Below are 15,796 nucleotides of genomic sequence, written 5' to 3' on the forward strand. Positions count from 1 at the left end.
CAACCAGGACAGATACAGTGTGTTTCCTGTCCTTTCCACAAGTAGCCATGGGAAGGGAGGGGTTGGTGGGGGAAGGATAGGAACAGGATGTCCTTCCCTGACATGTCAATAACCAGCCTAAATCTTTAAATTTTTTTCACAACCACCACATCTGATATTCCAGAAGTCCATCCCACAAAAGAATTACTAATAACTTGTTCTGAGGACAAGATAAGTGCTTCATTTCACTCTCATTTGTTTAATTTTTTCAGCTGCCTTCCTTTCATTATTGTGGTAGTGTGAATTTATAGTGGCATAATTTCAGGGACTTTGAAGGATAATATTTACGAGAAACCCTTGAAAGGACTTCGGTGTCTTTGGTAGGCTAATATTGCTGTGGGTTTGCAGGTGAACCGCGACAGCAACTGGAACTGGGACAGGTGGAAAGGGAGAAGTACCTGGATACCTAAGACTTCTGGGGAAGAGAAAGGGACTTTGTTCTTTCAGGTGGTGTTGATTTAAGGCGCTGTGAGAATTGATTATATACTTGCCAATCTCCCTTTGATGACAGGAACTGTGTCATTTATCTTTATATCCCCAGCGACAGAAATAACTGACAATCAAGTATTTGTTGAGTGGAACTGAGTAAAAACTACGCGGGAAGAGGTACGAAAACGGAGACCGAAATAGCAGTCTTGGATATCTGAAAGTTCACAGGATTTGGATCTTCTGCAAGACTGACTGCAAGAGAAAGGGACTTGAGGCGTAGCAGGGTTTCAGAAGAGGTGCCAAGAACCCAGAATTTAGAAGCCGAAAGGGGATTAGTCTAGGAGAGGTGATCAGAGCTCCTTATTAGTGAAAACTGATCAGGCAACAGGTTTGAACCCCCAAGAGAAAAAGAAAGGGAGGAGAGACAGCGATAAGCAGATTGCCAAAACTGAGGAGTGCCTGTGGCCAGAGAAACACTGAAGTTGGAGCCAAAGGGAAAGGGTTGAGTTCCAACTAGCTGGAGGATCCGGGTCCAGGAGCCTAACCGCCGAACTTCGGTTTGAGCTCGCTTCTTAAGAGAGCTACCAGGAAGCCCTGAAAGATGTGCAGCTCGGGCTGGTATCTTGGCGCGACAACTTCCGTGTGTGTGTGTGCGTGTGTGTGTCTGTGAGCAACAGGGCGCGCCGCCCGAGAACTTCCGTGTGCGAGAGGGACTGGCGCACAGCCAGCCTGCGCCCGCCGGGCGGGTGAGGAAACCCGCGCTCCCGGCCCAGCCGGCCCCCACCGCCGCGGGCAGGGGCGGGCCGGGGCGGGCCGGGGCGGGCCAGGGGGCGGAGCTGCGGCCGCGCCTTAGCTGCTGGCAGCCCCACAGGCCGCCGCGGCCGCGCTTGTCGACGCCACGCCCCGCGACTACATTTCCCAGCAAGCCGCGGGCCGCCCGCGCGCCGCAGTTGACCCATTTCCCGGCCCGTCCCGGGCTCGGCCGGCCCCCGCGCCCAGGCGGCTGCTCCCTGCTGACTGGGGTGTGGGCGGGGAGCGGCGGAGGCAGGAGGAGGCGCTGCTGGCCGCCGCCGTTGCCTCCGCTGCTGGGTGCCTGGGCAGCTCCCGGGGTTTCTGCGGCCGCCATGGACGAGCAGGCGGGTCCCGGTGTCTTCTTCAGCAACAACCACCCGGGCGCCGGCGGTGCCAAGGGTCTCGGGCCTCTGGCGGAGGCTGCCGCGGCCGGCGACGGGGCGGCTGCGGCGGGGGCGGCGCGAGCCCAATACAGCCTCCCTGGGATCCTGCACTTCCTGCAGCATGAGTGGGCCCGCTTCGAGGTTGAGCGAGCCCAGTGGGAGGTGGAGCGGGCGGAGCTGCAGGTAAAGACCCTCCCGGCCGGGCCCTCTTCATCCCGCCTCTTCGGTCCCTTCCGCCCCGCCCAGGACCCTTCCCCCTCCCCACCCTTCAGCCCCCGCTCGTCCCCTCCCCCTTTGCTGTGCCCATCCCATCCAGAACCGCGTCCCTTTACCCCCTTCACCTTTGCCTTTCGCTGACCCCACTTCCTTGACCCGGGTTCCCACTCCCGCCCTTGAAGCGTTGTTTACCCTCCCCGCTCCTTTTCGTCTGCTCCTTCCCACTCTTAACTCAGTCTCTTTTCAACTCTTTTGCCGTCCCACATTTTAGGTCGTCCCTTTCAGTTTACTAATAGGGCTGACAGTAGTTGTGAGAGACGTCGAGCAAATCATCCTCTGCCTTAGTAACATCGTAGGTCTAGAGATGTTCCCTGAGAAAGGTATTGGCTCCTGTCTCTGAAAGGAAGATGATTAAGACAGAAGTTGTGTCCGTGGGGCCTTGACTTTAGGCGAGAAGCTGATGTTGGGTGAAAGTATTATTAGGAATATGAGCTCCTTTTTGATATATGTAAATGCTTTTTTTCTCTTTCCTCTTCCTTACCCCCTCCCGCGTTTCTTTTAGGTATTTCAGATTCATGGACTTTGAATGAAGGACCTAGATGATCACAGTCAGGTGATGGTTCAGAGATGGTTTCCTGTTCTCAGAATCTGAAACTTCCCAAGGGTTAATTTTATGTCCAGTGCTTTGTGAGATTGACTTGTACTTTGAAAGGAACTAAAAGGGACTTTAAAGTTGGTTACATTTCCTTGCATAATCTGCAAGATAAAGTATATCCAGGAAGGAGCTGTTGTGGGCTCTTAGAAGAAAGTGAGGCTGATCCTTTACTAGCCATTCTGGATTGCTAAGTAGGTTTCAATGGCTGTTCTTAAAACTTCCAAGGCACACACCAGTTTCACTAGGAACTGAGTCGCTGTGCCTTTCTGTTTTACTGGATAATCCTGTATGCTCATGAAATCTGAGTATAGTTTTGGTTGGTAAAACACTTGAAGTTAAAATGCTACCCAGTGTGTCACTTTTTTTGGTAACATGTATTTTCTTTGGCACTTAAAAAAAGAAGAGGAGAAATCTGTTAAATAGAATCATGTGCTGGAACAGGGTGCTTTGGCATAGTGGAAGTGGCTGTGGAAAGAGGGAGTAGACAGCCTTATAGTACCGCCTGTGCTTGCTGCTAGCTCTGACCTTGAGGAAATCCTTTTGCCTCTCTGAACTTCATTTTCATCTTTTATTATTCAGTACATTTATTGAGTGCCAGCTGTGTGCCTTCAGGCCCTGGGATTAACAAAACCGACAGCAGCTCTGCCCTCATAGAGCTTACATTTTAGTCGGCAAACGGTCAGCAGATGCAAGTATATAATATATACTGGACCATAGTGGCAACTTGGGTGAGAAAAATAAATCAGGTACAGGAATAGAGTGTGATAGGGGCAGCTATTTTATTTTAGATGTGGTGTTTGAGGAAGGCCTCTGGGAGGAGTTCAGTGAAGCCAGGCATGACCTATAGTTATTAAAATTTTTACTCTTTCTCTATTTCTACAGTTGTATGTTTATATTCTGTGGCAACTTTTTTTTTTTATTCCTACCGTTATGTACTTCAGTATCTAGTATATAGATATTTGTAATTTTTTTCAAAATAAATCTGACCATATCTGTATAAATAACAAGCATACTTAAATGCTTCATTCAGATGTATTAGTAATTCACTTTATTAGCACTGCATTCTGTAAGTGAGCTTGTGGATTTCAGACTTCAAAGAAGTGTGAAAGGCAGGCTTTAACTTTAAGGCTGTTCAGGTGTGGAGAGTGATTTTTGTATGTGACTGCTTAAATTTTAATTTCCAGTTTAGGGAAGGTGAGTCACACTAGTTTGGTCAAAAAACAGTCAAGATATTAATTTTTCCCTTGTTACTTGTGGAGGTTTGGGAACTTCCAACTCATCTCACCTCTTGTCGGATCTCCCAGTGTTCCCCCTCCACTCCTCCGTTTCAACTTCCAGTTTACCTGTAATTAATTGTAGTCACTCTTCAGTTTTACACACAAACACACACACACGCGCGTGTGTGCTTTTGAATCATTTCATCAACATCATTAAATTTGAACATATCCCTTCATTTTTCTTTTGCTGTTGGAATTTTTCTAGAAAGACGATAGGAAGTAAGAGTTGAAAGAATGACGATGAAATTTGGATTGGTTGGCATCCCCCTTTTGATTTTTGAATCACTTCTCGGTCATTAACACTGAAGTCAACAAAAATACCTTTAAGATTAAGTCTAATTTGCCCCTTCAGGAACCTGTCAGTCCTGCTCTTTCAGGTTGCCAGGGCAGAGTTGTGCAAGGCAATCCAAGCTCTCATCTACCTGGCTTGCCTTTCCACTTCCTCCCTTCTTCAGGTCTTGGGAAGAAGGAACCAGCTACAGTGTGCTGCAAACTTGTCATCCCCACCCGCCCCTTGCCCATCTTGGTTTAAGTAGAATTCTCTTTATTTTTTATTTCCCTCTCTCCCACCTCATTACCACTATTCAGATGACAATAGGTAATTCATGGGAAAAGAATGGTTCGGATTATTACTGAGCTCTACATCTGTGAAAGGAAGTGGAGTTGGAATACTAATCCTAACATTTGAGAGAATTTTCTATATGTGAGATTTTGAGCTAGATGACCTCAAAAGAACATGCAGTCTACTTGGAGTGATAGTACAAGCAAGATGCAGAAAAATCAGTATTTATCACATTGGGGGCTTAAATTTTCTTAGAATAGTGTGGAAGAGGAGAGCTAGCAGTGAATGGGGAGAATAGCAGTAAGAAAGAACTTCATGAGGTAGTGAGAACCTATTTCAAATTTATTGACTTAACAGAAAGCAAGCACATAAATAAAAAATAAAATTTATTGGCCCTAGATTTTGGGATGTGTGTGTAGTAGGTGAGGCTCAGCTGTTCACCTGCAAATGTGAAAAAAATGAAAAAATTGTGAAAAAAAGTGATACGATTGAGTAGCTTAGGGCATGGGGTATAGAGACTGTATACTGGAGTGTTTATTAATCTGGATTTTGGCATTATTGATTATATCTTCATTCAACAAATGTTTATCAGTCACCTGCTGTATGCTAGCTCCTATTATAGGCCCTGGAGAAACAAGAATGATTAAAATAGATCATTCCTTCATGAAGCTTAAATTCTGGAGAAAGACAGACATACATACCTATACATAAAATGTTAGATGGTAGCAGGCACCATGATAACGTGTTATAAGTGGGATATGGAATGATTGAGAGGGTGAAGTGGGGAAGAAAGGCTTAACTGGTGAGATGCCATTTGAGCAAGACTTGAAAAGGTAAAAGTAAGGAAACAGTGTTCTAGGCTTAGAGAACAGTGCTGGGGTGAGGGGAAGAATGCTTGGAATGTTTGAGGAATAATGAGGCACATGTGGCTAGAGTGGAGGAGAATAGAAGAAATGTCAGAGGTACTGGGTCTTTCCCATTGTAAGGATCTTAGGTTTTACCTCTGCAGGATGGGCAACTGTTGAAATGTTTTGAGCAAAGGAACAACACCATCTTTAAAAGGAACCTTTTGCAAGGCTTTGGAATACACTTAGAGAGGAAGACAAGAGTGAAAGAGTCAGGGAGCTTAGTTAGGGGGCTATTTTAATAATCCCGGCTGGAAATGAATTTAGGTGGTAGTGATGAGGCAGGTGAATATATATTTTGATACGTATTCAAAGTATCAAAATGGATTCTGAACACATTTTTGAAGGTAGAAACAATAAGGAAGGGCTGAAGAATAGAATGTGAGGAAAAGAGGAGTCATGTATGAATCAATTATTTTGACTGAGTAACTTCATAGGACTTCATAGCTTCATAGGACTGTTAAGATTTACTGAGCATTTAGATGGGTACAGCACTTAAAATGACAGTTTATTTTGTGTTACAACTATTATTTACAGTTATGGTGAGAGACAACATGGCATAAACCTGCTTTAAATCTTTTCTCTAAGACTTACTACTTTATGGCAAACATGGCAAACAAATTCTGACCTTTGAGAATCTTAGTTTCCTGAGGTATAAGGTAAGAATAATAAACTACCTTGTGAGGGTTAAATGAGATGTTTTAAAATACCTCACAGAGGCTGGCACATAAATAAAACGCTGAATGAATAAAAGGTAGCAAATACCTGATGTTAAATTTTCAGTCTTTTTTATGTCCTTGTCTCCAGAGAAAAGCATCATCTTTAGTTGTGAACTCTTTTAAGGCTAGAGCATGTAAGTACCATCCTGGACCAGGCAGTCTAATATTCCATGTGTGATGGTGGCGCTAAGGAACATTTCATAGAAGTGAATTGTTGCCTTCACTGTCAGCCTTAACAACACTGATTATATATTTCACGTATATTTGCTTTCCTTATAACTCAGTATGGGTCTGTTATCTTGGAATTTGTGTAAATTTTTCTGAGTGTGTTTATCTTAACCTTGCATGATGTCTTGGGTAACAAATCATATATTTACTAACCACTCTATAAAACTAACCTTTGGTTTTATTCAGGTCTTTAAAAACCATTTCCTTTGAACTTGGAGCAGGTGAACCCTATTGTGGTATGGTATAATTTTGTAAACAGGATCATTTTTCACTCTATTTATAGCCTTGCTAATTTTATAATCTTTAATTATATTTTAGAAAGATTGTAAAGGTTTTACTCTTTTAAAAACATATACTACTGTTTGTCACTTTAGTGCAGTATTTCTCAGCTTCACCTCAATCTGAGAATAATTTGGGGGAACTTCTAAAAATATTCATTCCCTGGACTCTACCTCAGACCCATTAAATCAGAATCTTAGGATTTAGGGCTGCTGGTATTAGTATTTTTTTGAGCTCCCGGTAGTCGTTATATGCGACAGGGATTGAGAACCACTGCTTAAGTTGTTCGTTTCTGATTTTACATGTATAGTTTGATGATTTTCACAAACGTGTTAGTATTCCAGATATGGATGGCTTTTTATAGAATTTGAAATATAATTTCTATTATTCTTTCTGATGATAGCTAGCATTTTATTTTTAGCCAGTAGAATATTTTAATTTGATTCACCTCCCTCTGACTGAGAGATAATTTTGAGCTGGAATGAACTTTGGAGAAAATCAGCTGCAACTTTCTTTTGCAGGTAAAGTGAGGCTCACAGAGAGGTTGAATGACCAAGAATAAAATAGTTTTTATACAAGCTGTCACTTAAATCTCCAGATACCTTTACAGTTTTTTTTAAGTCCTTTCAAATACATTATCTTACTTGCTCCTTAGAACTTTCTGAGATAATCAGTCACACTAATGCTTATCATTTTTCTATTTAAAACAACAGGCATGGAGATTTTACTCTGTTTTACTTTTTTCTAGCTTATTCTATTGGCTACATTAATACTGTGTCTTGACTTTGGTGTTCTATAGTTTTATGATGATGTATCGGGATATAGATTTCTTTTTGTATGTGACTTTGTTATGATCCTTGAAAAATCTGCAAAATCCACCATCATTATCTCTTTAGATTTCTGTTCTATCCAGTTAGTTTTTCTTTTGGATCTCTGATTACATGTACCTTAGACCTTCTTTATCTATTTATTCTTATTTATCTTCCTATCCATTAATTTTCTCTTCAGTTGAATCTAATCTTTTAAAGCCATCCAATGAGTTTGTAATTTTGATTATTATTGAAGCTCAGTTTGGTTCCTTTTTGAATCTGCTGGATCTTTTCTTAATAGTTTCCTGCTCTGTGAAGATATTTTCAGGTTGTTTTTTACTCCTTTTTTTTTAAAGATCTTATTTATTTATTTATTTTAGAGAGAGTATGTATGTGGGTGGGGTGGAGGGGGGTGGCAGGAGAGGGGCAGAGGGAGACAGAGAGGGAAAGGATCTCAAGCAGACCCTGTGCTGAGCGTGGAGCCAGGCATGGGACTAGATCTCAGGACTAGTCCCTGAGATCATGACCTGAGCTGAAACGCAGAGTCAGATGCTTAACTGACTGAGCCACCCAGGTGCCCCAAGTTCTCTTTAATTCTTTAAATGTAGTAAGTATAGTTACTTCATAGTTGGTATCTCTGTACTTCCTATATGTGAGGTCTTAGAGGTACCTTTTTTGTGATTTCTTGTTTTTGCTGGTTCTTGTTCATGATGACTTGTTTCTTTGTATGGATAGTTACCTTTGTGTAACTGCTCACTGTCTTGAAGATGTTTAAGACTAAACTGAGGTCTCAAGTAAAGGTACCATTTTCAGAAGTTCTTTGCATTTGCTTCTGGTAGGTTTGGAGGCATCCAGAACCATTTAAAAGAAATTAAACCATTTAAATTAAATCCAGAACCATTTAAAATAAATTAATTGCTTGAATTTGGACCACGCTGCTGATGCAAATTTTGGTTGCAAATACATTTGAGGGCCATTGTACTTCACCTAGGCCTTGAAGGTATAAGCCCCTTAGGTCTTAGCTAAATGTGGGACATAGCACCTGTTAGACTTTTCACTCGGGGTGGTCCTGGTCTTTGATTTTTGCCGTTTGGGTCCTGTAAGGCTGTCCAAACTAAGGTTCGGGTTTGTTCTGATTGGCTAGTACCCAAAGGGCAAAGTGGCACTTGTTGTCTTACCTCACTCAGTATTCATTTTCCCTTCAATTTTGGCCAAATAATTCCTTACTTCTTATCAGCTTTGTCTGTTAGATGAGCGTGAAAATATTTTGTCCAGAATTTTTAGCTGTTTTTAGTAGAAGAGTTAATTCAGGACATTATTACTGGAAATGGAATTATCTTCCTTTCAAAAACTGATAAATACGAATGGCTCAGTAATTATCTGGGGAGAAATATCATTGATAATATTTTCAAGTAAGAGATGTCCTTATTTAACCCTAAACTTTATTTACTATCTAAGTCTACTTTTCTTTGAGCTCCAGTTGTAGGAGAGGAGACTACAGCTTCTCTCCAAAATCTTGGTAATATAAGCGAAATTTAAAACAAACCCCTTTACTAATCAGTCTTTGAAAGGTGTTTGGAAGTCCAAATGATCTGGACTGATTTCCCTTTGTCAACAGCTTATTATCTACTTGATGTCAGCCATACTTTCAGATTTATGAATGTTATTAATGGTATCTAGGTTTCAATTCTGGGCCATTAGAAATAAACATGCCCTTGGGATCTTTGGAGTTTTTTGCTTTGGTGGTCCATTTCACAAAACAGTCTGTTGCCTATCATAATGTGGCTATGGGAAGTATGGGCCTTAACTCCATCATTTCCAGTATAATTTTTCTGGGCCTCATCTTTGTAAATTGTGAGTTCTAATATACCCACCAAACAAGATTAGTTATAATTTTAAAATGATTATGTATGCGAAGTATGTGACCCATTATAGATGTCTAATAAATGGTTTGCTCTTGCTGGTTGAGATTTCTATGGAGAGAATGCTTTCAACTGTATTATTTATTTAAATTAAATTTTAGAAGCCACGATCTGGTTTAAGTGATCCATTTGGCACATAGTGGCTACTTACGTTATCTTTTCTCTGTTAGTAGTGGTTTAAGGACAATGAATTGACAGTATTGGAAGTAAGGGGCAGGCTAGAGATGTGTAGTGATAGGTGGTAATAACTTGTAAGCACTGAGGACCAGACATAGGAATAGAGGAAACTTTGGAGTTCAGAAGAGAAACCTGAGGCAAGAGAAGCTGGGGAAGAAGGTAGAAGAAAACAGACAGAGAAGGGAGCAGGGGGTGGGCTGAGCAGACAGACAGGAGGGAGAAACTGCACACATGAACTTGTTCTCAGTTCCTAGAGCATGTATTGTCTTCAGTCTTCATTTTAACACTTGCAGAATTCTAGAGCTGACAAGGAAAGACACACACAACACACACACACACCCTGCCAATCTCCACTCTCAATTTTCTGTTCCCTTCATTAGGCTAAGAATATTTTACCTCCTGAGGGACCTTAGAACCTCAGTAGTCTCATACTTTGTTTTATGAGTGAGAGCCACTGGAATGAGTTGTCTTAGATCACACTGTCAGTTGGTGGAGATTTAGTTTAGAACCCAGGATTCCTACTTCCCCGGCCTAGGCATTGTTCTCCATACCACATCATCTCCTTTTACTGGTCCCTCACTCTGTGTAGCTGCTTCTGATTGAGGTAGCCAAGTGAGTTATAATATTTAGATGATTAATAATGTAACTGTCATAATGTAAATTCTTCTGACATATTTCAGACTTTTCTTCAAGCAGAACAACCTAGTGAAATGAGTATATTTTAAGGGGTTCAGGAAAGTCTTCAACAATTTGTGTTCCTCAAGAGTGTTAAACATTGTGTCACTCTAGTTTCTTTTAATAATTTTATTTTTGTATAGGGAATACTGATATAAAATGTTTATTTCTTTAAAAAACTTTGCAAATTTGGATCTTTTTCAGCTTGTTCTGATGGTAGCCTAAATAAGTTCTGTGTGTGTGTGTGTGTGTGTGTGTGTGTGTATTTTTTAAACTATATTTAGAGTTTATTGACCATATATCAGCTTTTGTGTAGTGCTTTGGATTTTAGGTCATTCTCAGCCTTACGTATGCTATTCGAACAGAATAACATGTCAACCTTGAAGAAATAAAATCACTTTCTTTGGCAGATGCAATGCTGCTTAACTCTTATTACAAAAGTACCTTATCTGAACAAGATGATGGAATATTATAAATGATTGATATGTAAGAAGGAAAATTTATTGTAGAGTTCACTAGAAGCAGTATGGCCCAAGGCAAAATGAGCTTTTTTGTTTGTTTGTTTGTTTGTTTGTTTTAGGTAAGATTGAGAGAAAAGTAAGGGAGTAGAAGCCCTGGAATTAGGGGGAGCGTTGGGAAATATTGAATAGGGTGTGGGTGGAATAGGTATTTTGGGTGTGGCAAATAGGTTCTTGGGGTAACTGCACTATAGAGATCCAAGGAAAGGGCCAAGGGAGTGTTAGACACAGGTTCCATTAGCACTCATTTACGTGGGACAGAAATTGGATCCAATACCAGCATATCTAGTTAGGAAAAATAAACAAGATGTCAGATTCCATAAGGGTGATACCAATTTCACATGATGGAAAATTGCAGCCCAGTCTGAGACTTGTTCTCATTTTTTTTTTTTTAATTTGTTTGTATTTCCTAAATGAGAAGATTAAGCAGTCAGTAAAGGAGCCAAATTATATGCATAACCAAAACCTGCTCCTGAGGAATGTGGGTTTATATAAAGCTAAAAGGGAACAAGGAGGAGCCTAGAGATCTGGGTCAGTACACTTACTGAAACTTTAAAGAGTGGTTAGCTGGGGAAGATGGTACCATGGTCCCAGTACTTGAACTCAGTACTTTATCTCATTTCCTTTCCTCCTTTACTCTCCAAAAATAATAATAGTTTTGTTGTTATTGTTGTTGTTGTTGAGCTCTTACCATGTGCTGGGTACAGTGCAGAGCACTTTACATGTGTAATCTATTTTAATCTTTGCAAAGCTCTTTGTGGTAGGTATTAATGCTTATCCCCTAATTCATAGATGAAAGAGAATAAATAATTTCCCATAAGAAAAGTTTGAGTGATGGACCTGGGCATGGCAAATGGAAGGAAATATTTTGACATTTTTCTTTTTTTTTTTTGTTTAAAGATTTTATTTATTTATTTGACACAGAGAGAGAGATCCCAAGTAGGCAGAGAGGCAGGCAGAGAGAGAGGAGGAAGCAGGCTCCCCGCTGAGCAGAGAGCCCGATGTGGGGCTCGATCCCAGGACCCTGGGACCATGACCTGAGCCGAAGGCAGAGGCTTTAACCCACTGAGCCACCCAGGCCCCCCTACATTTTTCTTTTTTTTTTTTAATGCTTCTGAGTTAATGTATTGGGTTGGGATATTTTCCCTTTCTTGTCTGCCTGGTGAATTTCTGATCCTCTTCCAAGATTCAGTTTACCTTTTTTAGGAAACCTCTCTGACCTCTAGACATAGTGAAGCTTCATGTTCCCCTAAAAGCTTGTACGTATAAGACAGAAACACCATCCTGACCGGTTGTTGGGCAGTTAACCTGGTTGAAATGATACCAACTCATTTAAGTTAAAAATATAGAACCACACATAAACTTTGCCACTGCTAGACCAAGCCCACCTGCCCCCTTCACTTTTTTTTTTTTTTTTTAAGAATGCTGATTGGAGTTGTGTGTTGTCTTTCTTGAATAAGCTACAATTATAATGCATTGCTTGTGATTTCTGGTTTTGGTTTTCCTCAAGTAAAGTATACAATGCAGAATCGTGGCTTTTTATGACTTTTCCCTATTCTTTTACAGTTGTTTCACTCACATTTAATTCGACGGCAGTATTTTTCATAGGTCTCCTTGTTTTGTCTTCCCAAATCATTCAACTTAGTCTTCTTCATACCTGTATTTTATTGGTTTATGTAATGTTTAATTGAATTATCTAATCAAAGCAACAGTGCAGCTGACATAAACAGGTTTGGGAGGAAACCAAGTTGACTCTTAGTGAGCTTGTACAACTGGACTGAGATAACCGCAGTGGATGGTGAACTGTAAAGAAGAACATACTCCAGCTGTGAATATTTAATGTGTCCTGGGCGTTGGGCAGTGTTTTTACAAAGGTACTGAAGAATACTGGTTAATCCAGAGGTTTGGTTAAGAGAGGATTAGTGCTGAGACCTTCTGTGTCTCAGTTATACCACCTATCTCATACTTTGCTTGTTTCCTCACTAGGTTCTGAGTCACTTAAGGGCGTTTTTTCCCATAAGATCCAGCAGTTACTGGCACGTAGTAGCTGCTTAATAAATGGTTCTTAAATAAATGTTAGTGAATATATATTAAATATATGTGTTTGAATATGTATGTCATGTCTCTTAGCCAAAGTTTGGCCATGAGGGCAGGTCCTGTGTCTGAGACATCTTTGATATTTACAGTGATTGTCATACATTACATGAGTATACAATATATGGTTGTATGCAGGGGAGCAGTGTATCTGTCCCTCTTGCTGCTAGCCTTAAGACCTCCCCTGGAAAGAGCGTTTGAGAGCAAGTTGTATCTGTGTTTGGTTGTGTAGAGCATTGCCTGGGCCCTGCCAAGTCATTCTGACAGAGCTCATTTTAGGGATGCCACTGGCTTCTTAATTGCAGCTTGATGTTAGCAGCAGCAAATGGTGCTTGGGTTTCGGTAGTTGTGAGTGTAAGTTTGTTTTCTTCTCCCTTAGTGTGTTAAACACTGACTGCCAGGAAATGTCTTTGGCATCATGTCCTGAAAAGTCTTTACAATCAGCAGGGTCAGATAACATTTTTTGTTCTTTTCTAAAACCCACGCCTTCAAATTCTATACATATTCCTTATTCTTCTAAATAGAAAATGAATTGAATTTTTTTTTTCTGTGAAGATAAATCTGGCTTTAAATAAACTGTTCAGTTTTCATTACTTTGTATTCTCCCTTTCCAATTTTGTTTACAGTTGCATTACTAATATATTTTGATCTTAAACCTTTTGGAACTCTATTATTTTTAATAAAACAGAAATGCCCCAGTTTTCCAGAATTTAGAATTAAAATTCTGACTTTTTTATCCCTAAGCCTGCTTCTTTTCGTCAAAAATTAGTTTCGTTTCCCGGATCCTTATAGCTAGTCAAGTAAGTGAGATTGAGCACAAAAAGGCTAGTGTATGGAAATACCAAAGTTGCCAAAGCCTCATAGAAAATATGTTGTGGATGAACAGTGGAAAACAAGCAGATATAGTTCCAGGTCACATGGAGCTTATAATCAAGTAATAATTCTTAACTTTAGATAGACCTGAGTCCATTATGCCAGTGGTGGTATCCACTGTGGCAGTGCTTTTAGCTTTTCCCATTTAAAAACCAACCAAACCAATACCGACAACAAAAGAAACCCCTTTCTCAGCTCTTTTTTCCGTTGGTACTGTCATCCTATTTGTTCTCTTTCATTTCATTGTTAATTTCTCTGTACAGACCGCATTTAGTACCTTTGGTTTTCTACTAGTCTCATTTTCTTCCCTCTCAGTTTCTTTGTTCTCGTTCTCTTTTTTGGGTTACTTATTTCACCATTCAGATACTTGTTTGTCAGACTAGATTGTTTTGTTTTTACTTTCCAGCAGTTTCTCTATGATTTGAATCTTCTCACTCTAGTTGATTCTTTTTATATATAGATAAATGCCTTTTAAAATTATATCTCTAGGTAGTGCTGATATTTTTCTAGTTAAAATTCTATATGTCTAATTTCTTGCTGATATCACCTGGATGACCTGCTATAACTTGAAACTCACTCAGCCTTTTTTTTTTTTTTTAAGATTTTATTTATTTATTTATTTGACAGACAGAGATCACACGTAGGCAGAGAGGCAGGCAGAGAGAGAGAGGAGGAAACAGCCTCCCCGCTGAACAGAGAGCCCGAAGTGGGGTTCGATCCCAGGACCCTGGGATCATGACCTGAGCCAAAGGCAGAGGCTTTAACCCCCTGAGTCATGCAGGCACCCTCACTCAGCCTTTCTAAAATCCTTTTCCCAAACCAAGTTGCCTCTTCTCCCCTTACCCAGCCCCTAATTTACCCTTTCTAGATGTCTAGATTCAGCTTTGAGTCAGTGTTTCATTCTCTCATCCTCACTCTCCCAGCCATGCATCTGGTTTTGTAAACTATTTAATATTTTAGATTTGTTTTTAATCATTTAATTTTTAATACTGTTGTTAACTTGGTTCAGACCTTCATCATCTCATATCTGGGTGACTGCAGTAGGGGCCTTCTTAATTTTTTACCTCTGGTCTCTCCCTTGGCCAAGGTATTATACACAGTATTTCCTCTTAAGCTTCTAAAAATAATGATTTGCTCAAGATATATTTTTTTTTTCTTTTTGCCTGTGGTAGGTTTCAAATCTCTTCCATGATTAGACTATTATATTTTCTACCTGTTAGAGTACTCTTTCTAAACCAACATAGTTTAATCTTGCTTTGCACATAAGTCATGTTTACTTTTTTTTAATCATTGCTCAGAAAGTTTTCGTCATTCTGAGATAATCTTCCACCACCTCATAATTTGTATTATTCTTTCAGATTCACATAGTCTTTATTCAAATTTAGCTTAAGTCCCATTTTCAACATGAAGAGAGATTTTGGTTTAGGCTTTGATTGTTACTGTTTTAGTACTTGCTTTTGTCATTTAACACTTAGGGTGTTCTATCTTTTACTGTTTACTTGCTTTTTATGAATCTGTTCAGTTAATTTACAATTATTTATTGGACATCTACTACATGCAAGTGACTGTTCTAGGCTTTGGGGATATAGCAGTCAATAGCATAGACAGTCTGTGTCTTGGAACTTCAGCAACTTCCTTTGTACCTTATTACTTTTTAAATTCTAACACCTATCATAGTACGTGTTAACATTATGTGTTAATAATGATAACATTAAAATTGAGTTCAAATTTGCAAGAAGGAGCCCCTGACTAATAATACAGAAAAAAATCCTGTCTTGCTGCTGACTAAAAAACATTGATAATTATAGAGAAAGGGATAATTTTCTGGAGGGTGAGGATATCAGTTGGAAGGTGGCTATATTATCTTGAATTCAATGATAAATTTTAAAAAATTAGCCAAAATAATACTGCCTTGGCAGATACTAATTCAACTGTATACCATTAGTCTCCCATGCAAATAAACAGAATGCAAATAAATAGCAATTTAAAACAATAATCATTGTCTTGGGATCAGGACTTACTAAGTTTTGTTTTCCACATACCATCTTCAGTTCCATATAATCCCAGGATGTTAAACTCATTCCCTGTATAGTTGAGGAAACTGTGGCTCAGAAAAGTTAAGTAACTTTAATAGTATCACACAGATTACTGAGAGAACCAGGAGTAGGAATTTCCCAAATCCCATATCAAAGAACATTGAATATTTATACAGTACAGTTCAGTAATTGATGTGTATGGTTCTGG

The 15,796-nt window shown here is 39.9% G+C and overlaps 1 protein-coding gene across 2 annotated transcripts in view; it reads left to right on the forward strand.

The window, feature by feature from the left end:
- The first annotated feature begins 1,413 nt into the window (after positions 1–1,413).
- Positions 1,414–15,796, forward strand: part of STRN (striatin) — a 99,987-nt gene continuing 85,604 nt past the window's right edge. For both annotated transcript variants that reach the window (XM_080814588.1, XM_080814589.1), the window contains exon 1: positions 1,414–1,826. In XM_080814588.1, coding sequence (XP_080670714.1) covers positions 1,593–1,826 — 234 coding nt within the window. In that variant the 5' untranslated portion in view covers positions 1,414–1,592. The remainder of the gene's footprint in view (positions 1,827–15,796) is intronic.

Source organism: Martes martes (genome assembly GCF_963455335.1).
Source record: "Martes martes genome assembly, chromosome: 9".
NCBI lineage: Eukaryota > Metazoa > Chordata > Mammalia > Carnivora > Mustelidae > Martes > Martes martes.